The sequence below is a fragment of the Moschus berezovskii genome, chromosome 2, assembly GCF_049115385.1.
Source record: "Moschus berezovskii isolate FMDL1 chromosome 2, NW_MosBer_1.0, whole genome shotgun sequence".
Lineage (NCBI taxonomy): Eukaryota > Metazoa > Chordata > Mammalia > Artiodactyla > Moschidae > Moschus > Moschus berezovskii.
Window position 1 is genome coordinate 43,657,833 of NC_142461.1, and position 27,897 is coordinate 43,685,729.

Below are 27,897 nucleotides of genomic sequence, written 5' to 3' on the forward strand. Positions count from 1 at the left end.
AATATATCTCAAATTGTTCAACTACATATAGAAAAAGCTATACTTTATCACCACCAGCCAATAAGTGTGCAACAAGTGAATAGGAAAATGGAAAGAAGTCTAAATAGTTTCACAAATCCAAAAATGTTTCTTCAGCTTTAAAACTTACAAAACCATATGTAAAATTAGTATAGTTTGTAACCATGGAAAAAATGACAATCACTAGTTGAAATATAAACCCTGATTGTATTAGCCATAACTGTGTCTCTGAGTTGTGCTAGAAATACAGTGAAAATATATCATCAGGAAATATCTTCTGTTGAGTTGGTTTCTGTGTAGCTGGGGACTCCACTAGAGGGCAACAAAGTGTGCTCAGAAAGTTATCTGGGCTTCAGGACTGAGTGTCTGGTTTGAGGTCACGAGTTCACTGCGCAAGTCAGTCTACAGCTCAAAACCACATTAGAACCCTGAATGCTTCTTGGTTTATCAAACAATGATACAAGAATTCACATTTCAAAATAAGTCATATTGGCATTTTCATTCCCCAAATAATATTAATCTAAATGCTTTTTCATAAAAAAATCTTCCTATAAAACTTAAATAACATAATGTCTGTTAAACTAATTTTAAAAGGATTTTTAAAAAATTAAAATGCACTATAAAAGTTTGATATTTCAGTATTTTAAATATTTAATGTTTAAATCAAAACACACAGGTAAATATTACACTAATAACACTATCAAAATCTTACTATTCCTGTTATCAGTTAACCTGGGAAGTTCATCTTTCAGTGTCATATCTTTTTGCCTTCTCATACTGTTCATTGGGTTCAGAGAACGCACTGGTCATAGCAAACACCTTATTCCAACAACACAAGAGAAGAATCTACACATGGACATCACCAGACGGTCAATACTGAAATAAGATTGATTATATTATTTGCAACCAAAGATGAAGACGCTCCATACAGTCAGCAAAAACAAGACCAGGAGCTGACTGTGGCTCAGATCATGAAGTCCTTATTGTCAAATTCAGACTGAAATTGAAGAAAGTAGGGAAAACCACTAGACCATTCAGTTATGACCTAAATTAAATCCCTTACAATTATACAATGGAAATGACAAACAGATTCAAGGGATTAGATCTGATAGAGAGTGCCTGAAGAACTATGGACGGAAGTTTGTTACATTGTACAGGAGGCAGGAATCAAGACCATCCCCAAGAAAAAGAAATGCAAAAAGGCAAAACGTTTGTCTGAGGAGGCCTTACAAATACCTGTGAAAAGAAGAGAAGTGAAAGGCAAAAGAGAAAAGGAAAGATATACCCATCTGAATGCAGAGTTCCCAAGAATGACAAGGAGAGATAAGAAAGCCTTCCTCAATGATCAATGCAAAGAAATAGATGAAAACAATACAACGGGAAAGATTAAAAATCTCTCCAAGAAAAATAGAGATACCAAGGGAACATTTCATGCAAAGATGGGCTCAATAAAGGACAGAAATGCTATGGACCTAACAGAAGCTGAAGATATTAAGAAGAGGTGGCAAGAATACACAGAAGAACTGTACAAAAAAGATCTTCATGACCCAGATAACCACAATGGTTTGCTCACTCACCTAGAGACAGACATCCTGGAATGCAAAGTCAAGTGGGCCTAAGGAAGCATCACTATGAACAAAGCTAGTGGAGGTGATGGAATTCCAGTTGAGCTATTTCAAATCCTAAAAGATGATGCTGTGAAAGTGCTGCACTCAATATGCCAGCAAATTTGGAAAACTCAGCAGTGGCCACAGGACTGGAAAAGGTCACTTTCATTCCAATCCCAAAGAAAGACAATGTCAAAGAATGTTCAAACTACTGCACAATTGCACTCATCTCACACGCTAGCAAAGTAATGCCCTAAATTCTCCAAGCCAGGCTTCAACAGTACATGAACTGTGAACTTCCAGATGTTCAATCTGGATTTTAAAAAGGCAGAGGAACCAGAGATCAATTGCTAACATCTGCTGGATCATCGAAAAAGCAAGAGAGTTCCAGAAAAATATCTACATCTGCCTTATCGACTATGCCAAAGCCTTTGACTGTGTGGATCACAACAAACTGTGGAAAATTCTTCAAGAGATGGGAATACCAGACCACCTTACCTGCCTCCTGAGAAATCTGTATGCAGGTCAAGAAGCAACAGTTAGAACTGGACATGGAACAACAGAGTGGTTCCAAATCAGGGAAGGAGTAAGTTCAGGTTGTATATTGTGACCCTGCTTAATTAACTTATATGCAGAGCACATCATGCGAAATGCTGGGCTAGATGAAGCACAAGCTGGAATCAAGATTGCCAGAAGAAATATCAATAACCTCAGATACACAGATGATAGCACCGTTATGGCAGAAAGTGAAGAAGAACTAAAGAGCCTCTTGATGAAAGTGAAAGAGGAGAGTGAAAAAGTTGGCTTAACCATTCAGAAAACTAAGATCATGGCATCTGGTCCCATCACTTCAGGACAAATAGATGGGGAAACAGTGACACACTTTATTTTTTTCACTTCCAAAATTGCTGCAGATGGTGACTGCAGCCATGAAATTAAAAGATGTTTGCTCCTTGGAAGAAAAGCTATGACCAACCTAGACAGCATATTAAGAAGCAGAGACATTACTTTTCCAACAAAGGTCCACCTAGTCTAAGCTATGGTTTTTCCAGCAGCTATGTATGGATGTGAGAGTTGGATTATAAAGAAAATTAAGCACCAAATAAGTGATGCTTTTTAACTGTGGTGTTGGAGAAGATTCTTGAGAGTCCCTTGGACTGCAAGGAGATCAAACCAGTCAATCCTAAAGGAAATCAATCCTGAAGATTCATTTGAAGGACTGATGCTGAAGCTGAAACTCCAATACTTTGGCCACTTAATGGGAAGAACTGACTCACTGGAAAAGACCCTGATGCTGGAAAAGATTAAAGGCAGGAGGAGAAGGGAACAACAGAAGATGAGATGGTTGGATGGCATCACCGACAAGATGGACATGAGTTTGAGCAAGCTTCAGAAGTTATGGCGGAGAAGGAAATGGCAACCCACTCCAGTGTTCTTGCCTTGAGAATCCCAGGGACAGGGGAGCCTGGTGGGCTTCCATCTATGGGGTCACACAGAGTCGGACACGACTGAAGTGACTTAGCAGCAGCAGCAGAAGTTATGGACAGGGAAGCTTGGCGTGCTTCCAGGGACCCCTGGTGCGGGGTCTCAAGAGTCGGAAATGACTGAGCGACTAAACAGTTATTCTTTGAATGCTTAACTATATTTCATACTGAACTTAAAACTTTTTATAATTTATATAGTTTTCCATACTGACCCTGCAAAACTAACTTTTACATGCATTCTATAAAGGGGTAAATCAAGACTAAGACATGAAAAAACATACCCAAGCACACACAACTAACAAGGGATAAAGTTAAACTGAAACTATTGTATCTGAGGACCAGATATCATGGGTGATTCAGGTGGCCAACCCACTCCTGGTGGAGTCCAGGAGAACTACTCTCATCTCTCCAAAATGAATCTCTATGATAGTCAAAGACAGAAACATTCTCCCTATATATCTTATCTCATAGTATAATTATACTTTTGTATATGTAATAATGGCAGTATTCCAGTTTACATGATCAAAGTTATACATTGCCATGTTTTCCTTCTGCAGCATCTTAAAAGTCAAGCTAGTATGAAACTTGAGAAGACCATCATCACTTTAAAGTTTAAAATAGAGTAAGAGACAGTGTCACATGAGGTGGCCAAAGTATTGGAGTTTCAGCTTTAGCCTCACACAACGAGTTGACTCACTGGAAAAGACTCTGATGCTGGGAGGGATTAGGGGCGGGAGGAGAAGGGGACGACAGAGAATGAGATGGCTGGATGGCATCACCAACTCGATGGACATGAGTTTGAGTGAACTCCGGGAGTTGGTGATGGACAGGGAGGTCTGGCGTGCTGTGATTCATGGGGTCGCGGAGAGTCGGACATGACTGAGCGACAGAACTAAACTGAAGAGACAGTGTAACAATGTCCTATTGCTGCCATAACAAATCACCTCAAAGAGTGAATTCAAACAAGACAAATTTATCTTAGAGTTCTGGAGGTGAGAAGTCTGAAATGGGCTCACTGGTCTAAAATCAAGCTGTGAGCAGGGCTGTACTCCTTCTGGAGACATGCCTTTTCCGGCTCCTGGAAGCTGTCTACATTCTATGGCTGTATTTTCAAATCACACATTGGCCAGTTGACACTTTCTCGTACTGTCTCTCTCTAACCCTGACTCTCCTGCCTTCCTCTTCCATATATAAGGATCCTTATGTTTACATGTAGAACACCCAAAAAACCCAAGACAATCTCTTCATTTTAAGGTCTCTCACTTAATTAAATCTGCTATGTAACAGATACTCAAAGGTTCTGGGCATTAGGACATAGACATCTCTGGGGGCCCTGCCTACCTCAGATAGCACAGAACATAGTGTCCTGCATATGGTATACACTATATATGTGAATTGCACATAGTGGTTAGACTGCAGATGTATTCCATAAATCCATTTGGAATTAAACTTATAACTGGATTGAATTATCCAGGTCCTGGGAAAGGAGGTACAAAAGAAAGTAACAAAGGTAAAACCGGCAGACCTCTGTAGTAAATCAGATGCAGGCTACAGGCACAGAGAGCTGGAGTTAACTGTACATGCATAGCATACTAGTTTTTAATTCATTCTGCTACTGTCCATAATTCCATTACATATCTTTTCTTAACAATGGCAGTAACTGCGTAAAAGCAAATTCATGCTTATTTATGATTGATGAATTTTCATAGTTAGAAATCATAAATACAAACACCCAACACACTGACTTAGCATATTGCAGAAGAAAAAAATAAGAGTGTGGAGATTTAAACTCTCGGTTCCAGAGGCTGAATCTGCTGTTAATACCTGTGTGAGCTTCAGCAAGTGACTCAATTTCTGTGAAATGTTCTTAGAAATTAAAAATGGGGATAATACATAGCTTCCCTGGGTCAGTAAGATCCCCTGAAGAAGGGAATGGCTACCCACCCCAGTATTCTGGCCTGGAGAATTCCACAGACAGAGGAACCCGGTGAGCTACAGTTCATAGGGAAGCAAAGAGTCAGACACAAATGGATGGCCAACACTTTCACTTTTACACAAATACTAGCTATCATAAGACTCAAAATTCCAAAGCTGCTCCAACAATATTTTGACAAAATATAGGCTAGAAACAGTGCAACAGAGCAAAAACTTGTTATCCTGTGAAGTGATTTTAATGGGAAATCAGGGTTAAAATAAAATAAAATCTCCCAAAGAGATATCATATATTCATTATGCACTGTGTTGGCCAAAGGAATAATAGAAGACCAAAGACAAACCACTTAGGGTACCAAAAATTTTGAAAGTCATTTCTTTAGAAAAATCAATTAAAATCTATTAGCTTCCGGACTGGTTTTTAAGTAGAATACCATTTAACCTCTAACTTCTACTTAAGTGTACTGGATGGCTCTTTCATACACTACATTAACAGCTTCGGTCTTTCCTGCTTTCCAATTCTAAATTTCTGTTTTTCCTATGTCACCCTTTCCAGTTAGGCTATCAATGGTTCCTAATGCCATTTCTCAACTGTGGTCAGAGTCTTTCCTTGAGCTGAGATGTATGGGCACAACAATTACATATACCCACCCATGTTTCTTTGGGCTTCCTTCTCTATACACTCTAAATGTAAGAGATGATTAGGTAATCAACTTGAAAAACAGCAGAACTGCAGTTTTATCCAAACTCAGTACTGTCTCAAAGGATCTTGAGTGAGTTTGAAACGTCATTAAATATCCACACATAACATTTATAAATACTGCTTAATCTAAAATGACAGAAATGAAAGGTTAAAAAGTCTGGCAGAGACTTCTTTCCACACTGGACAACTGGGTTGTAAGGAAATTTTAAGATTGCAGAAGAATGTCAGAAAGAAAAAAATAATAATAACTGTCTTTTTTGCTTCTATCTTTTTTTAAAAAAGGGAATACAATTATTTCTGGCAATATCAAAAGTGTAAATTTTCATCAACTCTGCAGAAAAATATCAACTGGGTTTCACATAGCAGTGTTAAAGTAGATTAAAGGAATGAGTAAACCTGTACCCAAATAGTACTAATTCTTTGTTGTAATTTTAACTGGTTATCTCACTTTTCTACCTTATTTAGTAACGGTAGGATAATCCTTTTAAAACAGATTATAGATAATAAAGCTGTTTCTATGTTTAGCAAATGGATTATGGTTAAAAAGTGCAATGCCAAGATAGTTAAAAACAATTCTCGAAAAGGAAGGAGGTCCACAGGACAAATTATCTCCCTGCATAGGTCATGGGCTCACCCTTCCTGTAATGAGCTCCTGGATGACGCTGGGGTGAGACATTTTCTTCTGGCTCTTCTTGAACTTGCCTCATTTCAGCTTTTCATTTTAATACAGAGGACATCAGTGAAATTTGAAATGGGAAGACCTTTTTCATTAATAAACCACCCAATATCTAGAGTATTTGGAAAGAAGAAAGAAGATGTAGAGAAGAAGCAAAGTAAAAAAGGGAAAAAACAGAAGTGAAAATCCTCCTCTTGTGTATCAAGGTAAATACCACTTTATTATTTACCATGAGACCAAACAATAAGAAGTGTGCATCAAAATCACATACAGCAAGAGTCAGCTGTAGAGAAAAAAAGTCTTCTTTTTGCCCAAATTCAAAAGTGTTCTTTGAGAATCAAGCCTGGATAAAATAGTGTACCAGGTATTACTAATACAAGAAACAAAAAGGAGTTAAAGTCTCTCAGTCCATGTCCTCTAGGAGCTCACAATCATTTAGGGAGATAAATTTCATATGAAACAACTAATTAAAATGCAAAGCAAAACGATTGAAATCCAACAGAAAACAGGGAAAATAAATGCATATAATGTGTGCAAACACTAATGTAAATTTCAACAGGACAAAAAATCTTATGGAAAAGGAAAATGCAAATGTATGATAAGTTCAATAAAGCAGTTATTTATATTCCAGTCCAGTTGATTAAAACACACACACACCCTTACTCTTGGCATAAAAACAATACAGAGAGACATGTTTACAGAATTCAATTAGCCTAGTACTAATAGCACTAAGGATGCACAGCAGAAGAAAATTAGAAGTAAGGATCTTAGGGAAAGCGGCAGTTCAATTCTGGAGAACACATTAGCCATTAATCACAGGAGCACAACACAGATAAAGTAACAAATAAATAAATAAATTTTCACATCAGTAAGCCAGTGTATCCCATTTGAATAGTCCTTTTTCTGTTTAGCATCACAAGAATCATCCCATTAAAATAAGATATTTGCAGTGGGATTATTTCCATATATGTGGCAAAACATGTTTAAACTTTTTGAAAGATTCAAGTCAGTGTTTTTCACTCTAGCAATAAAGAGAAAGACTATCACTCAAGACAGTTGCTTGCCAGCTACTTTAAGAACAATCTTCACCACAGTTCTTCATAAGACTTTGCTCCCCACTGAAGGCTATCCTTTGAAACGCATGCAAATCCCAAGCATTAGGGTAAATATTTAGCAAAGGCCACAAATAAACTTCAGAGCCAACAATGACAATGAGAATCGCAACAGCTCCAGAGCCTGATACTAATTTCCTGAGGCATATCAGGAACTCCCGGGAATGAAGTGTCTGCTAATTAGGCCACCATGAACAGATTCCCAAACCTTGACAAAGTTCTTCCAAGCATCTGATGATGAACTTTGATTTATGGGCTGTCTAGGTAAAAATCGAACAGATGGTACCTTTTAACAATAATTGACACCTGAGTTTGTTAAGGATCTCAGTCTCTGGGAAAACATGTGGCTCTATAGAGGAAAACAACATAGCACACTTCTCGAGTCATCTACCTTATCTTTGTCTTCAACGACATCTGCCAAGACATCATCTGGATCCAGGATTCCTCCATCTGTGTATTCTAAGTGATGAATCTTCACCCAGTAGGCAGGATCCTGTGGGAGAACAACCAAGAACTTTTATAACTAAAGCTTTTTTATAATAAAATGTAAAATACATTTTAATTTTAAAAATAAACGGACTCATTATAAATACACTCTAGCAATAATAAAACTTTTAAACACCTAACACAAATGTTATCTGTTTATTTAGATATATTTGTGGCATGATTATCCTGGTTAAGTCAGTAAATCAAAGTATGCATGTTTTAACAGTTTTCCAGGAAGACAAATGGCAATGGAAAAATAAGTTGCCCTAGCCATTTGTACAGCATATTCAAGGAATTTTGAATAACCTTTGATTTAGATAATACCCAGGGCTTCCCTGGTGGCTCAGACGATAAAGAATAACCTGCAATGCAGGAGACCCGGGGTCGATTCCTGGGTTGGGATGATCCTTTAGAAAAGGGAATGGCTACCCACTCCAATATTCTTGCCTGGGAAATCCCATGGACAGAGTAGCCTGGTGGGCTACAGTCCATGGGGTCACAAAGAGTCAAACATGACTGAGCAACTAATACTAGGTAATCCCAAGAATAATCTGGAAAAGAAAGATCTTCCCAAAAGTACTTTCCGAAACTGAGATCCTAAAGCTGTAGGAAAAAATCAAAAGTTAGACATCTGTGATGGTAATAGCCATCATCTCAGGTACACAATTACAATGAGATAACCAAAATCCTTTTCAACTTTCCACATCTCTGAGCTGTGCACATACCCTCAGCTCTGAAACTGGCAACGGCATCTGAAACAAGAGCTCCAGCACTGACTTCCAATCCCTGAAGCATGGGAGAAACTACAACTGCGTTCACAGGCAAGAGGAGGTAGGAGTGCTCACTGAACTGGGGTGGTGATTTAGGGGATTTCCAAGTATTGTTGTTATAAAAAACTGCTTCAGACTGTAAGGCTTCAGGAATTACTTTCCCAATTGCATATGTATGTAGCTAGACACTCTGCTCTAATTCAGGTCCATTACTTCTATACCACCTATTTCTGGAAATGATATAGTAGTTATCCATTATAACAATAAGAACAAGAGCCAATGAATGAAGAAAAACAAATAGTTTTTACCAAAATACTCAAGGCATAATCAATTTGATTCTGTGATGCTTAGAAAGGCCCTCAGTGTGGGTAACTTTTGAGCTATGAGCACCCAGTATCCACTAAAGAAATGGATGCCAGTTTGTGAGAAGACATAGGAATTCGTCTAAGCTAAAGCTCTAAGCCTTTACGACATGAATCTTTGTAAAGGGTAAGCCCTAACATAGCCCACAGAATTCAATTGCAGTTTCACAAAAACTAATAGAAATGGTTGCTATATAGCCTTCTCTTTAGCTGACCCTGATAAAAGGCAAGGGCATACTATTAAATAATTTTTTACAGCATCTATTCGGAGGAATACTGATATGTGACTCAATACATAGCTTTTCAGTAAGTCAACTTGATAAAATTACAGGCTTAAAAAATCTGAAGGAATCCTCCTTGGATAATCTTTCAAAACTTCAAAATTAAGTTTTCTATAGAGTATCTAAAGAGGAACTCCAAATAGAATGATTTTTTTTTTTTTTTTTGCTTCTATTACTAGACTTATAGTGTGGAAACACGAATGATTTATTAGGAAACAGCCCAATTCTATTTTGCCAGATAGAGATCACAAAGATATAAGCAGTGACTACACAACCAGGTAAGAAAGGCATCCCTAGCTCAGATTCTTTGATCAAAGAGCTTTGACAACCCAAGGCTAATTGTGCTATAAAAGCTAAGTACAATACACTAGATTCTAAATAGGGAAGATACTGTGGCAGACAAAATGCCATATGTAATGGCCACTGGACTATATGGAAGAGAGCAAAATAAAACTGCCCCTATGATCTTTGGGAATTCTACCTTTTTGGTATGACTATGCTACAAGGGCTTCCCTGGTGGCTCAGCTGGTAAAGAATCTGCCTGCAATGCAGGAGACTTGGGTTTGATCCCTGGGTTGGGAAGATCACATGGAGAAGAGAAAGGCTACCTACTCCAGTATTCTGGTCTGGAGAATTCCATGGACTGTATAGTCCATGGGGTTGCAAAGAGTCAGACATAACTGAGCAACTTTCACTTTCACCATGCTACAAGCAATGCATTTCTCCAAATCTACATAGAACTTCTAGCTAAAATCTATACAATATTGCATTTTTCCTTATAAAAATATTCCTCTTAACAAAAAAAAGTTCCATTTATTTCCATTACTTCCATTGAGTTGGTTTTTGATATATTACAGCTCTGTAGATGAAACTTGCTGATTTTAAAAAACTAAAGACTTGTTTTATATTCAATTATTTAAATCAGACATCAAGTTGTCACATTTTCTCATACTGTTTGTAAAAGTGGATTTTATTACTTAAAACTAAGGTAAACAACTCAACCCAACAACTGCTGGTAGAAGTTATTAAAGTATACCTCTCTTCCTGCCTACAGAGAAAGAAAACCAAAGACTTAGATTTAAACCGGGGAAACACAGCAAATAGCAGGGAACAGGATCTGATCAATGGCAAAGGGAAGAGCAGACAAGAGGCAGCAAGATGGGTTGTTGCATCCAGGAGGATGCCTCCCTCTCACACACTGGAGTATCTAAGACTGTCTGGAAAGTCAGGCACTGGAGTTGAAACAAAAACATTTATCTCTGGTTTTGATTCAAAAATACAGAACTTAAGTTTTACTTAAATCAAGTAAAACAGCAATTTGATACATTTTGAAATCATATATTCAAATTCAATTGGGGAAAAAAAAATTAAGTCAACATAAAGACTCTTTGCAATTTTAACTGTTCTACATTGATAATGCCATTTTATACACTCCCAAAGAAAGAGTAAACTAATGACAAACACACATCTAATGCTGAACAAAAACCAATGAGCTATATGAAATTTGTCTGAGTTAGTATTTTGCACATCAAGAGAGAGAAATCAACACAGTATGTACCAACTGTGATTTTGTCCCCATGGCATTTTGACCATGGTGTTATAGATCATTTTAAGAATGTGTGTACAATGTTAGCAGCCAATAAGCCATCATAAGGCCATAAATTTAACCTGACTCCTTTATGCATGTAAAAATTTCCACCATTACATCACAGTCAACATTTTGCAGTTCATTTGCTTGGTTTTATTGCCATCATGAATAAAACTGATCAAACATGAAAAGATGTTCACATATATGTATCGGTTCAACCAATTAATCACTTGGAAAAGTTTACTCTATTTTTCATAATTGTGACATTTAATCTACCTTTACATTACACAAATATTTATAATATGTATTACTTTTCAATTATTTTGAAAATACCCCTAGTACACATGCTATGCACTAAATCATATTACTTATACCCCTAGGATCATTAAAGTATTGAAAAATAACATATATTATGTTTCCTTTACTTCTGATAGTATCTTATCCATTTTTAAAATAATAAACAGTTAACTCATTTCCTACTGGAATCCAAAAACTAAAAATAATCTAAAAGGATTAAATGGAAAATGAAACAAAACTGTATGCCTTATAGAAAGAAGACAATTTCTGGGTATTTTTAATGATTGAGGTAGAAACTTTCAAACAGGCACTGATATTAACAGCAGCAAATATTCTTCACTGCGGGCAGTGACATAAAATTTGACCCCATACCCTAGAAAATTTATAATATCCAATGTTTTGAAGAACAATAATTTTCCACCTTCAATACATACAGGAGTCAACAAACAAACCAGATACTATGATGCTGTGACTACCAAGCACTGGGATTATATTGATGATCAAGGGAGAGTTTCTAAGCAAAATGCCTCTGGTACAAGAAGAGGAAAAAATAACCTGCATGGCCCACAAGACCCAGAGGTGAGAAGAGTGCTGTGAAGGAAAAGCCAATGGATAGAGAAGGGCTGTGTTTATCACTGAGCTGTGTTTACTATGCTCAATAACATAACCAGGTTCTTTGTGGCTTCATATTTTCAGAAGAAAAATCTTAGCCATTGGAACACAAGAAATGGAATATTATTTTAACTGAAGTTAATAGAAAATTAGAATTTTCCTTGTAGAATTTAACTTCATGAAGCTGGTGGAATGCATCCATAAAATGAGATTTCATCATTTTTATCATTATCTTCATCATCACAGCAGATCATTTGTTTTAGTGCCAATAATAGGCCAGATCCAACAGATACTACATGTTTTATATGGTTAAATTGCTTATCTTTCAACATAGTTAACAAAATAGTCATCATAGCTAGCAATCCATTTTACAGATGAGGAAAGCAAGGCACCAGTAGGTGAACTTACTTACTGAAGGTCAAATGCTAATGAGACAGCAGAGACAATGTGCATTTTTAAAACATAGAAAATACTTCAGAGTAAAGAGCTTAACAGGAGAAGGAAATGGCAACCCACTCCAGTGTTCTTGCCTGGAGAATCCCAGGGACGGCAGAGCCTGGTGGGCTTCCGTCTATGGGGTCACAGAGTCGGACACGACTGAAGTGACTTAGCAGCAGCAGCAAAGAGCTTAACAAAAAGCATAATTACCTTAGAAGGGAATCAGACCCATTTCTATGTACTAAGTAAATGGATCCAAGCGAGCTGTCATTACTCTGGGCCTCATCAGTGAGCCAGGAGGCTCCCTGGCCTCTGCACAGGGTACCACGTGAAGGTCAAAGAATAGAGAACACAGTGGGCAAAAACGGAAGACCCGAAAGTCTTCGTGTGTCCAGTGTTTCACAAGGAGAGAAGCTTCAGAGGATAACTGTTCATGATCATGAAATTAAAGGTTTGGGAAGCAATGGAATAAAAAACAGAAAGGGAGCTTGAGGTATCACAAGTTGGATAGAAAGTTAGGAAGTTTTATGTGCATTCACATTTTAACTACCTCTTTCATAATCCTCTGGGGTTACTCTCCATTCTACCCCAGACCAAAAGAGAATCAGATGCCCCAGAAACAGATGTACCCAGGAAACAGAGAGCAGTCAGAGCAGGGCTGAAGACTATTTAGGACAGGCAGATAGCAGGAGTCTCTGAATAACCAATCAAAGCCAGTGTAGGGAAGAAGAATTCCCAGAAATGATACCTGAGCAAAAGCTAGCAGAGCAGCACCGATACCTGAAAGAGAAGACTACAGAAAGGGGGCTTTCCCGATAGCTCAAGTGGTAAAGAATCAACGTGCAATGAGGGAGACCTGGGTTCAATCCCTGGGTTGGGAAGATCCCCTGGAGAAGGGAAAGGCTACCCACTCCAGTATTCTGGCCTAGAGAATTCCATAGACTGCATAGTCCATGGGGTGGCAGAGTCAGACACAATTGAGCGACTTTCACTTTCATTTTTTCAAGACAGAAAGTGTAACACTGACTACAGAGCTTAAAAGCTGGCCCTGAATTCAGAACAGTGCTCCACGTTACTGAAATAAATCAAGCACAAACTTGAGAAAAAATTAATTAGGAAAAGAATGTGAGCTGATGCCACTTTGGTCACGTACGTTCCCAAAGAAACCAGGAAAACTAGGATGGAACCAGGGGTTTTTACAGTGGGTTGCAAGTAATACCTGGTGAATTGAACAACAGAATTACAATTAACATATAATTTATATACAAAGTGAAGATGAATCAACTGATCTGTAAATTCACTTACAGTTTTAAAAATCTATGACCCTACCAACAGAAACTTGATATAGCCATACCAATATCAGATAAACTAGACTAAGTCACATTAATAAAGGTAAAAAGGGATGTTTCATAATAATTTAAGGATCAATTCAAATGGAAGAAAACTGCTAAATTTATATGTACCCAATATAATTTCAACACATACATTACCAAAATAGATAATAAACACACACATACATGCACACAAAATCACAGTCAGTGGGAGAATTTTAATAGGAAACAAAAAGATCAGTAAAATATAAATCTGAACACTATTAACAAAGTGACCTTATTTGTATCACATATATACAAAACAATGCACTCCAAAAAAACTAGAAAACACATTTTTTACAAGTACACATGGAATAACAAATTTCAGAAGTCTGGAATTATTCAGAATTTGCACTCCAATCACAATGGAATCAATAACAAAAAAAGATCTAGAAAAGACCTGGCTATTTGGAAATTAGGAAATAAAGTTCTGATTAAATATAGATTAAAAAACAAATGGACTTGGAAAACAGTTTAACTTAAAAATTATTAAAATAACATAAAAATATAGGGTGCAACCAAAGCAGTGCCCAATGGAACAATTATGGCCTTTACTGCGAATATTAGCAAAAGATAAGCTAAAAGAAAAGCTAAAGCTATGACAAACCTAGACGGCCTATTAAAAAGCAGAGACATCACTTTACTGACAAAGGTCCTTATAGTCAAAGCAATCATTTTTCCAGTATTCATATATGGATGTGAGAATGGGACCCATAAAGACAGCTGAGCACCAATGAATTGATGCTTTTGAATTGTGGTGCTGGAGAAGACTCTTGGGAGTTCTTTGGACTGCAAGGAGATAAAATTAGTCAATCCTAAAGGAAATCAACCCTGAGTATTTATTAGAAGGACTGATGCTGAAGCTGAGACTCCAATACTTCGGCCATCTGATGCAAAGAGATGACTCACTAGAAAAGATTCTGATAATGGGAAAGATTGAAGGCAAAAGAAGAAGGGGAGTGGCAAAGAATGAGATGGTTAGATAGTATCAATGAACATGAATTTGAGAAAACTCCAGGAGACACTGGAGGATAGAGTAGCCTGATATGCTGCAGTCCATGGTGTCACAAAGAGTCGGGCACAACTTAGTGACTGAACAACACAAAAAGTCAAGAAGGAAGAAAAGAACAACAAAGACAGAAGGAAGGAAATAAAGAGAAAAATGATCAATGAGTTAACAAACATAAATCAAAGTTGGTTATATAAAAAGCTTGATAAAATTACTGATAAGAAAAAAGAGAAAACATGAATATCCATATTAAGGAAAGAGAAAAGCAATGCCATCGTAGAGTTCATAGATAAAGAAGATATTGTAAAAACTTTTAGACCTCCAAAACTGACAATTTATAAAACTGAACAAATTTTTAGAACAAATTTGTTTAAAGAGAACAAATTCTTTGAAAAGTACAATTTGCCAATACAGACAATAAAAAGAAAATATACAAGGACAATAGTAAGAAGGTCCCTTCAAAAACTAAAAACAGAGTTACCATATAATCCAGCAATCCCTCTACTGAGCATATATTCAAAAAAGACAATATCTCTAATTCAAAAAGACCATGTACCCCAATACTCATAGCAGCAATATTTACAACAGACAAGACATGGAAGCAACCTAAATATCCATTGACAGATGAATGTATTAAAAAAAAAGACATGGTATACATCTACAATGGAATACTACTCAGCCATAAAAAATGAAATATTGCCACATGCAGCAATAATGGATGGACCTAGAGATTATCATGCCAAGTAAAATAAGTCAGATAGAGAAAGACAACATATAACAGACATCACTTACATATGGAATCTAACAGACAACACAAATGAACTTATTTACAAAGCAGAAATAGACTCACAGACAAGGAAAACTTACGATTACCAAAGGGGAAAGGGAAAGGGGATGGTTAAATTAGGATTATGGGATAAACAGATATACACCATTTATATATAAAACAGATAAACAAGAATTTACTGTATAGCACAGGAAACTATATTCAATATCTCGTAATCAACTATGGATTTGTGTTCAGTTGCTTCAGTCACGTCTGATACTTTGCAACCTTATTAACTATAGCCTGCCAGGCTCCTCTGCCCATGGGATTCTCCAGGCAAGAATACTGGAGTGGGTTGCCATGCCCTCGTCCAGGGGATCTTCCTGATCCCGGGATCCAACCCGTGTCTCTTAAGTCTCCTGCCCTGGCAGGAAGATTCTTTCCTGCCAGAGACACCTGGGAAGCCCTGTAACAACCTACAATAGGCAAGAATCTGAAAAGTATGTGTATAACTGAATCAGTTTGCTGCACATGTTAAATTAACACAATATTGTAAATCAACTATACTTCAAGAAAAAATATAAACTGTACATTAAAAACCAATTTTAAAATTTAATCTATTATTTTAAAGCTTTGTTATAGAGAAAATGCCAGGCTCAGATTACTTCACAGAAACTGTCCCTAAGGTTTAAAGAAGAAACAGTGTCAATCTTAAAAAATACTTCTGAAAACTAGAAAAGAAACTTTTCCAATCTGATTTTATATGGACAGCATAACATTGATACCAACACTTTACAAGGACATTACAAGAAAATTATAAAAATCTGCATATGGATACATATCTGTAACTCTTAAATGAACAAAGCATTAGTAAATCAAATTCAGTGATGTATATAAAGGATGACACATAATCATCAAGTGGGATTTATTCCAGTAATGCAAAAGTGGTTTAAAATTCAAAAATCAACGAAGGCTATTCACCAAATGAATAAGGAAGAGTAAGGATAAAAATTATATAATCACTACAAATGGATGCAACACAAGCAAATGAGATATTCACCACAAGTTCACAGTAACTTTTTAGTGAACAAGGTAAACCTGTAACTAAACAAGGCAACAAAAAAATTTTTTTAGATGGTAACACTTATAATGGCATCATAAAACCATATACTTAGAAATAAGTCTAACAAAAATATATAAGTCTTCTATGTTAAAACCCACAAAATATTAGGAAAATTTGAAGAGGCATTTTATGAATTGAAAGATTCAAAAATATAAAGATTTTGATCTTGTTCAAAATAACAAGGTTAGGGTTAGGAGTGTGAGGATCTGGGACAATCAGGATTCTCAGACACTGCCGATGTGAGTATAAATTTATACAAATGTTTTGGAAAATACTGGCAGTATCTGAACATAAATGTGGCAAAGAACTGAATATAAACATTCATATAGTGTAGCTATTCCACTCGCAGGTATATACATCCAGAAGAAATGAATATTGGTATGCAGAATTACCAAAAGACATGTATTAGAACATTCATAGCAGGATTGCTCCTAATACCTAAAAATCTGGAAATAACCCAAATATCTATCACCAAAAGAATGGACAAATACCATGTCCATGAAATGGAATACTAAATGACAACAAGACTAAACTCAAATTTTATAAAACTATATAAGTGGATCTTACAGCACCACATTGAAACAAAAGAAACTAATACCAAAAAAAGTACATACTATATAATTCAGATATATATAGTACATACTATATATAACAGCTCAGTTCAGTCGCTCAGTCGTGTCCAACTCTTTGCGACCCCATGAATCACAGTAAGCCAGGCCTCCCTGTCCATCACCAACTCCCGGAGGTCACTCAAACTCATGTCCATCAAGTCGGTGATGCTATCCAGCCACCTCAGCATCAATCCCAATCCCTCCCAGCATCAAGAGTCTTTTCCAGTGAGTCAACTCGTCGCATGAGGTGGCCAAAGTATTGCAGTTTCAGCTTTAGCATCAGTCCTTCCAATGAACACCCAGGATTGATCTCCTCTAGAATGGACTGGTTGGATCTCCTTGCAGTCCGAGGGACTCTCAAGAGTCTTCTCCAGCACCACAGTTCAAAAGCATCAATTCTTCGGTGATCAGCTTTCTTCACAGTCCAACTCTCACATCCATACATGACCACTGGAAAAACCATAGCCTTGACTAGACGGACCTTTGTTGGCAAAGTAATGTCTCTGCTTTTTAATATACTATCTAGGTTGGTCACAACTTTCCTTTCAAGGAGTAAGCGTCTTTTAATTTCATGGCTGCTATCAGCATCCGCAGTGATTTTGGAGCCCCCCAAAATGAAGTCCGACACTGTTTCCCCATCTATTTCCCATGAAATGATGGGACCAGATGCCATGATCTTTTTTCTGAATGTTGAGCTTCAAGCCAACCTTTCACTTTCATCAAGAGGCTTTTTAGTTCCTCTTCACTTTCTGCCATAAGGGTGATGTCATCTGCATATCTGGGGTTATTGATATTTCTCCCGGCAATCTTGATTCCAGCTTGTGCTTCTTCCAGCCCAGCGTTCCTCATGATGTACTCTGCATATAAGTTAAATAAGCAGGGTGACAATATACAACCGTGAAGTACTCCTTTTCCTATTTGGAACCAGTCTGTTGTTCCATGTCCAATTCTAACTGTTGCTTCCTGACCTGAATACAGGTCACTCACCTAAAGCCAGACATCTTGGAATGTGAAGTCAAGTGGGCCTTAGAAAGCATCACTACGAACAAAGCTAGTGGAGGTGATGGAATTCCAGTTGAGCTATTTCAAATCCTGAAAGATGATGCTGTGAAAGTGCTGCATTCAATATGCCAGCAAATTTGGAAAACTCGGCAGTGGCCACAGGACTGGAAAAGGTCACTCTTCATTCCAATCCCAAAGAAAGGGAATGCCAAAGAATGCTCAAACTACCACACAATTACACTCATCTCACACGCTAGCAAAGTCATGCTCAAAATTCTCCAAGCCAGGCTTCAGCAATATATGAACCGTGAACTTCCAGATGTTCAAGCAGGTTTTAGAAAAGGCAGAGGCACCAGAGATCAAATTGCCAACATCCACTGGATCATGGAGAAAGCAAGAGAGTTCCAGAAAAACATCTATTTCTGCTTCATTGACTATGCCAAAGCCTTTGACTGTGTGGATCACAATTCCATGTATAATAAGCTCAAAAACAGGCAGTATTAATTGACATTGAAGTCAGGAGATTGGTTACCTCTGGAGAGGGGAAGGGCAGTGAGTGAAAGATACACAAAGGGGCTTCTGGGACAATATTCTATTTCCTGATGTGTATGCTGGCTGTAACTATTTGTACACGTTTCTGTGTGATACACTTTTAAAACTTCACATAAAAATGGAAGGAACTTTTTCCTTCAAAAACTGATTTTTCCAAACTGAAATACCTACTGGTTTCCTTCACACAAGACATCTCTACAGATAAACAAATGCAGATCACTAAAAAACTGTTTAGAACAAGTTTCCTTAGAAGTTTAAGAACAAATCCTCAGGCACATAAAATAAATGCAGGATTCCCAAAAGATGGGGAAGCCAGGTTATCCCACCAACAGAACAGGCAACTCAATGACCACCAGTTACTCAAAATCTCTAACCTACAGAGAGGGTTAAGTGGACCATGGGCTTCAATGCACCAACAGTGTGACAAGTCTTTGAAAAACTGTTACCTCCATCTCAGGCTGTGATAATACAAGTTCTGTGTCCAGAACAGAGTAGGTAATAAACTCATCCTATCCTAAAGTGGTTCCCCCATATTTAGAGAAATTTTTCAAAATTTCATGAGATAATTATTAGCAAACTGGAGAGCACCTACATAGGTCATGAAGGTAAGACAGCCCCCTTATCATAACACATAATTTAGGTTTGTTTAAACAAAGGGGAAATTCCACTATCTCAAACACAGTAGAACCACAGTTTATAAGGCACTGAGCTCTCAAAGATATTCAGTAAGGAAAAAAGCCTCTTATGGTTAAAATTATTCTTGAAAATCTTTCAGGGAGATATCATGTTGGAAACAAGCCTATCTCCTTTCAATAAGACTAACGCTACTTTGTTTTTTTTTTATCCAAGGCTAAAGCAGTTAAGCACCAGACAAAGTATTTGGATTATGTTGGAGACCATGTTCTGTGAGAATGCTTATCTTGAGTATTTGGAGTCACATTTAGACCAGAGATAGACTCACTACCATAAGCACATGGGAAATAAAACAGAGACAGCAGCTCCATCATTTCATGCATCCTCTGGGATATGTGCTCATTGCCCATACAAGTAACGCTCATGCATTACTCAACTTCTTATCCCCTTCTTTTTCTTTGGTTGAGCTTTTACAAAGTGAATTTATGAAATCTAAACGACCTTATGAGACTCTCAAATTAAAAGGCTGTTACATACAAGAAAGGTTTGACTTGTTTTGTACTGCTCCCAAGTTACATAAACAACAGAGACGTAGATTAAAGCTCAGCAGATCTTCTACAAAGAGCTATCTAAGAGTAGAGTGCTGGAGTAAGAGCTAGAGGTTATGGTGGTTTCTTGTAGTATGCTTTAAATCTTTTTCATTCATTCATATACATAAAGATGCACATACAATTGATAGTATCCATCAAAGGTAATCTTTGGAGTTATTGTAAAAGATGTCAGCATCACAGCAGCAAGAAATTCTGGATTTAACTGGTTGTATCAAATAAAGCTCAAGTTGTATGAATATGCATTCTCAAATTCCTATTAAAATTTTGAGTAGACTAAGTTCTCCATTCCCATAAAGAGTCAAGCAAAGGCTAGATAGCCATAACTTAAGGAAGCTATAGGATAAGAAAGATAAATTGTGTGATCCTGAAAACCCTACCTCTCAAAGCTACAGATCCTTCTAGAAACTCAAAGGCCTCTAAGGCTCTGAAATATACATCTAGAGAAACTCCTTGAAAGGAAAAATTTTTGCTATATCATAATGCTTTCAGCAGTTCAGTATAATTTCATTGTGACTATGCAACCTCCAAGCAGAAAGTCCGTGAGCCAAACACCTTGAATATTCCAATGCATCAGTTATTCTAGTGTCTTGCTGTGCAACTAAAACTTCACTAATTTATAAACAAATTTAACGAAATGGAATTCCATCACCAAAGTAAAAGAATTGTTTTGGTAGACCAAAAAAAAAAAGAAAAAACCAGAGAATTGTATATTACAGTCTGATGCAGCACTTGCAGACAGAAGGGCCAACTGTATCACACCATTTAATATAAGGAACTTGATCATCAGTGGATTTTGATACACAAAGCTCAAGCTGGAAGGAAGGTACTTGTTGGCTTGTGATATACAATCCTTAAGAAATCAGTTTCAATACAAGAGCACCACAATTCCAACAGAAATTTTCAATTTTATTTTCTAATTCAGGTATTGATAATATTACTCATTCTTCTTTGCAAGCAGAAAAAAAATATTTAAACATGAAGGCATAAACTTCATTTGCTAGTTCATAAATCAATAAAATATTAATCACTTGTCATTTTTCATTCAGTTTTTGGAAATAACCATAATCTCAGCAGTTTTCTTTATATAAAGGACTTTAAAGGCTCATTTTTCACCTTGAGATTAACCTAAACTCATGAGGAAAAAAGCTCCAGATATCTAGATTTTCTTAAAAATAAAAGACAAGTTCTAATTATTTTCAAATCTTCTGCCTACATCATCACAGCACACTCTCTTTAAAAGAATATGGAAATTTCCTTTTCCTATGAATTTGTGCATGCGTGCTAAGTCGCTTCAGTCGTGTCTGACTCTTTGAGACCCCTCGGTCTGTAGCCCTCCAGGCTCCTCTATCCATGGGATTCTCCAGTCAAGAATATTGGAGTGGGTTGCCATGCCCTCCCTCCTGGGGATACTCCCAAGTTAGGGATCAAACTCATATCTGTTACATGTCCTGCATTAGCAGGCAGGTCCTTTACCACGAGCACCATCTGGGAAACCCTTCCTATGAATCTAAGAGTGCGTTAAATACATAATAGTATATGTCTTTTATAAATCTTCAGGATTAAGTACAGTGTAATCATAAAACAAAAAGTTTTATCATGAAAATCAAATTTTAAGTCTGAAATTAAAAACTACACCTTTAATTGAAATATCTATTTTGAAAGATTGCCAGTATGACTTTTAAAACATTAAACCATTATAATTCAATAACACTGAAATGCAATGTTTCAAAATAACTTTAAACAGCTATTTTTTTTCAAATCCTGTTTTCCATTGTTTTCAAATGAAATTTTATAGTCCAAAGACCCTGTATGCCAAGGTTTTAGAAGCTTGTGTGGTCCACAGGAATGCAAAGCCACAGCCAAAGAATGGAAGTGGCCAGTTCTCCAAAAAGAAGGACAAGCTGTAATTTTTTATAGAATGAATTCACTGTTGTTCAATTGCCTAAAAAGTGTTCTTCTACAAAATGAATTTTAGTAAGAATTTGAGAATGCAAATTCATACAACTCAAGCTTTACTTAACACAACCAATTAAATCTAAACTTTCTTTGCTGCTATGATGCTGGCATGTTGTACAATAACTCCAAAGAATAACTGAAAGATACTGCCAACTGTGTGAGCATTCTGACATTTATGAATGAACAACAGGCTTAAAGAATTCTACAGGTAACTGCCATATCCTCTAGCTCTTTAACACAAAGTTTTATGCCCCATCATTGAAGAAATTAAGACATAGAGAAAAAGAATTTTAATTTACATTAGAGGAGGTACTTGTGGCAGTGTTTTTAAAAATAAGTTAACTCTAAGATATGCAGAGTATATCACGAGGAACGCTGGGCTGGAAGAAGCACAAGGTGGAATCAAGATTGCTGGGAGAAATATCAATAACCTCAGATATGCAGATGACACCACCCTTATGGCAGAAAGTGAAGAGGATCTAAAAAGCCTCTTGATGAAAGTGAAAGAGGAGAGTGAAAAGGTTGGCTAGAAGCTCAACATTCAGAAAACAAAGATCATAGCATCTGGTCCTATCACTTCATGGCAAATAGATGGGGAAACAGTGGAAACAGTATCGAACTTTATTTTTTTGGGTTCCAGAATCATTGTGGATGCTGATTGCAGCCATGAAATTAAAAGACGCTTACTCCTTGGAAGGAAAGTTATGACCAACCTAGATAGTATATTAAAAAGCAGAGACATTACTTTGCCAACAAAGGTCCGTCTAGTCAAGGCTATGGTTTTTCCCGTGGTCATGTATGGATGTGAGAGTTGGACTGTGAAGAAGGCTGAGCGCCGAAGAATGGATGCTTTTGAACTGTGGTGCTGGAGAAGATCCTTGAGAGTCCCTTGGACGGCAAGGAGATCCAACCAGTCCATTCTAGAGGAAATCAATCCTGGGTGTTCATTGGAAGGACTGATGCTAAAGCTGAAACTGCAATACTTTGGCCACCTCATGAGACAAGTTGACTCACTGGAAAAGAGTCTGATGCTGGGAAGGATTGGGGGCAGGAGGAGAAAGGGACGACAGAGAATGAGATGGCTGGATGGCATCACCAACTCGATGAACATGAGTTTGAGTGACCTCCGGGAGTTGGTGATGGACAGGGAGGCCTGGCATGCTGTGATTCACGGGGTCACAAAGAGTCAGACACGACTGAGCGACTGAACTGAAGATAAAGACAAAGACCTCATCAACTTTATTCCCAACCATTTATAATTTTGTTTTTTCAGCATGGCAGTAATAGGAGTGGTGCAGAATTATCTTGCCTCTGATTTTCAAAAGAATTGGGTCACTACTGCCCACTACTGTTAGCTTTGTTTCTCCAACAGGGTCATTCCTCCAGAATGCTGCAGATGGATTACAAACACAGCTAAAAAAAACAGATGAAACATAGAAAGGAAGTAAGAAAAGCTAAGTTGAAGGATGCCATACTCATAAATAACCTTCTTTAATATCAATCTAGCACTGATTCTCTGCCCCACTGCCAATATGAGGCACAAATAGTTTATTTCATTATTTGTTAATTTTTATTACTCAGTCTCCTCCAACCAGGCTTCCCTGGTGGCTCAGTGGTAAAGAATCCACCTGCCAATGCAGGAGATGTGGGTTGGAAAGATTCCCTGGAGAAGGAAATAACAACTCACTCCAGCATTCTTGCTTGGGAAATCCCATGAACAGAGGAGGCTGGTGGGCTACAGTCCTTGGGTCCCAAAGGAGTATGGCAGGTCTTAGAGACTAAAGCAACAACAACCCCTCCTCCAACTAGAACATAATAAGCTCCATGTTACAGAAACCTCACTAATCTTCTTCATCTCCATACCCACAATACCTATTTATGGCATCTACTGTGAACTTGTCTTAGGAATAAAGGCTAGGAGAAACAGGAGTAAGAAGAAAGAGGATACAAAGACTTCTTGTGGATAACAGAATAATTTCATTTAGACTAAGTGCTCAGTCACTTCAGTCATGTCCAACTCTCTGCAACCCTATGGACTGTAGCCCACCAGGCTCCTCAGTCAATGGGATTCTCCAGGCAAGAATACTGGAGAGAGTTGCCACTTCCTTCTCCAGGAGCTCTTCCAGACCCAGGGGTTGAACGAACATCTCTTGGGTCTCCTGCATCAGCAGGCAGGTTCTTTACCACTAGTGCCACCTGGGGTTTAATCATGGGACCTAGATCTTTTGATAAGGCCAATGGCAGCCTGAGTAGAAACACTCTGGATTGTATGTCAAAAGCAATCATTTACACAGCATCTGTTTTCCAAAGAAAACCCTGCATCTTTGGAAGTGTAAAGCTTATATGCACTGAAAAGAAAAGATAGACAGTATTTAAAAACATAATATATAAGTAAATTAAACGGAATCTTAGAAGTGATTAAGAGGTATAGGAGAGAAAAACAGTAGGATGAGGAGGATTAGGAAGTCCATAGGGTTTATGTTTTTGAATAGGTGGTCAGTTCATGCCTTACTGGAATGGTGCTATTTGAGCAAAGATTTGAGGAGACAAGTCAGGGGCAGTTAGGAGAAAGGAATCAGGTTTCCCAACAAAGGATTTTGCCCTTGAAAGTGAAAGTCGTTCAGACTCTTTGTGACCCCATGACCTATACAGTTCATGGAATTCTCTAGGCCAGAATACTGGAATGGGTAGCCTTTCACTTCTCCAGGGGATCTTCCCAACCCAGGGATCAAACCCAGGTCTCCCGCTTTGAAGGAAGACTCTTCACCAGCTGAGCCATGGGTAAGTCTATCACAGTCCTTTGTAAACAGGAGTTAAGCTCAGAAAGGGGATTTTTATAGGAGCCAGAAAACTCCTCATCAGGTCAACAAAGCATGGCAGAACCAAGAAGATACCAAATGGTAGTGACCACCTGTCTGGCCTGCCCAGGAAGGCCTTTCCATATACCAAGCAAAATTTTACTCTAACTCAACATTAATTACAATTCTACTCCCTTTGTGTCCTCATTAAACGTGTATAAGACTACTTTTTCTTTTAAATGAAAATATTGCCAGAGAGGTGAAGGAAGGGACCCTTATTCTATTTGCATCTGGGATGTTCCCTTCCAAACTGCTGAGGTAGGAAGGCATACCAGGTGTGACTGTGTGTGGGCCACGTAATCAATCCTACACTCACCCCTCAAATGAAGCTATTCCCTGGGAAACGTGCTATTCCCCAGTCACTAAGACTAGGTTGAAATCCAAACTCTGTATCACTTACATGAAAAGGAAATACCCTCAACTCTCACTGGAATGTGAGAAGTTCATTGCATATTCACAAACACGCATATACAATGGCATATCAACCTACAAGTATTTTCTTTCTTAGCATCATACTCTTAAATTCTACAAAAGGCAGGATCGTCTCTAACTTACATACTACTATAATCCCAGCATCTGGCACAGTTTTCTCCTTACAAGAGATGTACAAAAAATCAGTGACTCTTATTCATTACTGCTCTGTGTAATTCTCCAAAGCTGGGAGTTTAGGAGACAAAGAGACACCCCTGGGCTTGAAAAAGAATCTCATTTGAAAATGAAGTCAAATCAAGCAAAAGATTCACAAATAGAAGTTTCAAAATGCTAGGCAAGTTTTTCATAAGCCAAAACTTGGCCAGAAAGAAACATTTTCCCCAGTTTTCTCGATTCTTCTGAGCAAAATGTAGTCTGTAGACCAATGTGGTCCATGAGCTCTTTTTTCTGCAACAAGGTTAGGACAGAAATTGAGAGGAAGCATTTTAAAATTTTTTACCTCTTTTTTTTTTTATTGCTGCAATATTCAAGCACATGATTTTGTATTTTATAAAAGTATCAATTGCTATAGACAAAGGAAACAATCTGGTTGTCCACCAGACTCTGAGAAATCCTGTGTCTACTGGCCATCTCCCCCTGACACCCATTGTCTTCAGTTCAGTTCAGTCGCTCAGTCGTGTCCGACTCTCCGCGACCCCATGAATCACAGCACGCCAGGCCTCCCTGTCCATCAACAACTCCCGGAGTACACTCAAACTCATGTCCACAGAGTCGGTGATGCCATCCAGCCATCTCATTCTCTGTCGTCCCCTTCTCCTCCCGCCCCCAACCCTTCCCAGCATCAGAGTCTTTTCCAGTGAGTCAACTCGTCGCATGAGGTGGCCAAAGTATTGGAGTTTCAGCCTTAGCATCAGTCCTTCCAATGAACACCCAGGATCGATCTCCTTTAGAATGGACTGGTTGGATCTCCTTGCAGTATAAGGGACTCTCAAGAGTCTTCTCCAACACCACAGTTTAAAAGCATCGATTCTTCGGCGATCAGCTTTCTTCACAGTCCAACTCTCACATCCATACATGACCACGGGAAAAACCATTGCCTTGACTAGACGGACCTTGGTTGGCAAAGTAATGTCTCTGCTTTTTAATATACTATCAAGGTTGGTCATAACTTTCCTTCCAAGGAGCAAGCGTCTTTTAATTTCATGGCTGCAATCAGCATCTGCAGTGATTTTGGAGCCCAAAAAAATTAAGTCTGACACTGTTTCCACTGTTTTTCCATCTATTTCCCATGAAGTGATGGGGCCAGATGCCATGATCTTTGTTTTATGAATGTTGAGCTTCAAGCCAACCTTTTCATTCTCTTCTTTCACTTTCATCAAGAGGCTTTTGAGTTCCTCTTCACTTTCTGCCATAAGGGTAGTGTCATCTGCATATCTGAGGTTATTGATATTTCTCCCAGCAATCTTGATTCCAGCTTGTGCTTCTTCCAGCCCAGCGTTCCTCATGATGTACTCTGCATATAGGGCATCATAATTAAGTGACAGTTCGTTGACATTAACAAAAATCCTGACATATGAAAAGTAGGCCTCTACAGACAAGAACAACCTCCACTTAAATATTATTTACACAGGAACATGAAGGCCAAACTCAAAACAATTAGCAATTTATTAAAAATTTTCAGAAGTCAAGTTATGACCAACCTAGATAGCATATTAAAAAGCAGAGACAATACTTTGCCAACAAAGGTCCGTCTGGTCAAGGCTATGGTTTTTCCCATGGTCATGTATGGATGTGAGAGTTGGACTGTGAAGAAAGCTGATCGCCGAAGAGTTGATGTTTTTGAACTGTGGTGCTGGAGAAGACTCTTTGAGAGTCCCTTGTACTGCAAGGAGATCCAACCAGTCCATTCTAAAGGAGATCAATCCTGGGTGTTCATTGGAAGGACTGCTGCTAAAGCTGAAACTCCAATACTTTGGCCACCTCATGCAACGAGTTGACTCACTGGAAAAGAGTCTGATGCTGGGAAGGATTGGGGGCGGGAGGAGAAGGGGATGACAGAGAATGAGATGGCTGGATGGCATCACCGACTCAATGGACATGTGTTTGAGTGAACTTTGGGAGTCGGTGATGGACAGGGAGGCCTGGCATGCTGTGATTCATGGGGTCGCAAAGAGTCGGACACGACTGAGCTACTGAACTGAACTGAATCTGCTAATAAATAGGGATCGATTTCCTTTGTTCTCAATACCTTACCAATATTTCATGACAGTAAATGAGCATGTAGTCAGCAACAATAAAAACTACCTAGCTTTGTCTCAATTATGGTATCATTATACCATTGTTATATTATCAGGTCATAAAATAGTGGAGGGAAAAGCCCCAAGAAGAAATGTCAACTAGGTAGCAGGCAAATAACACCAAAAAACAAGGTGGGCTCAGAATTCACCTTATAAAAAAAGATGGCAAGAATGACAGAAAAATTAAATGTTAGGGGAACATTTTCTGAGAGTTACATCACAGTATAAATTTTATACATTCATATATATATATACACACACACATATATATATGTATATAAATTGATATGTATGTGTGTGTGTGTATATAT

General features: G+C 37.9%; 1 protein-coding gene across 1 annotated transcript in view; it reads right to left on the minus strand.

Annotated features, from left to right (window-relative positions):
• The window catches only part of PARD3B (par-3 family cell polarity regulator beta), a 1,186,757-nt gene that overhangs the window by 1,016,625 nt on the left and 142,235 nt on the right, over positions 1 to 27,897 (minus strand). The window contains exon 2 of the mRNA XM_055396969.2: positions 7,924 to 8,025. Within this exon, the coding sequence (XP_055252944.2) occupies positions 7,924 to 8,025 (102 nt within the window). The remainder of the gene's footprint in view (positions 1 to 7,923; positions 8,026 to 27,897) is intronic.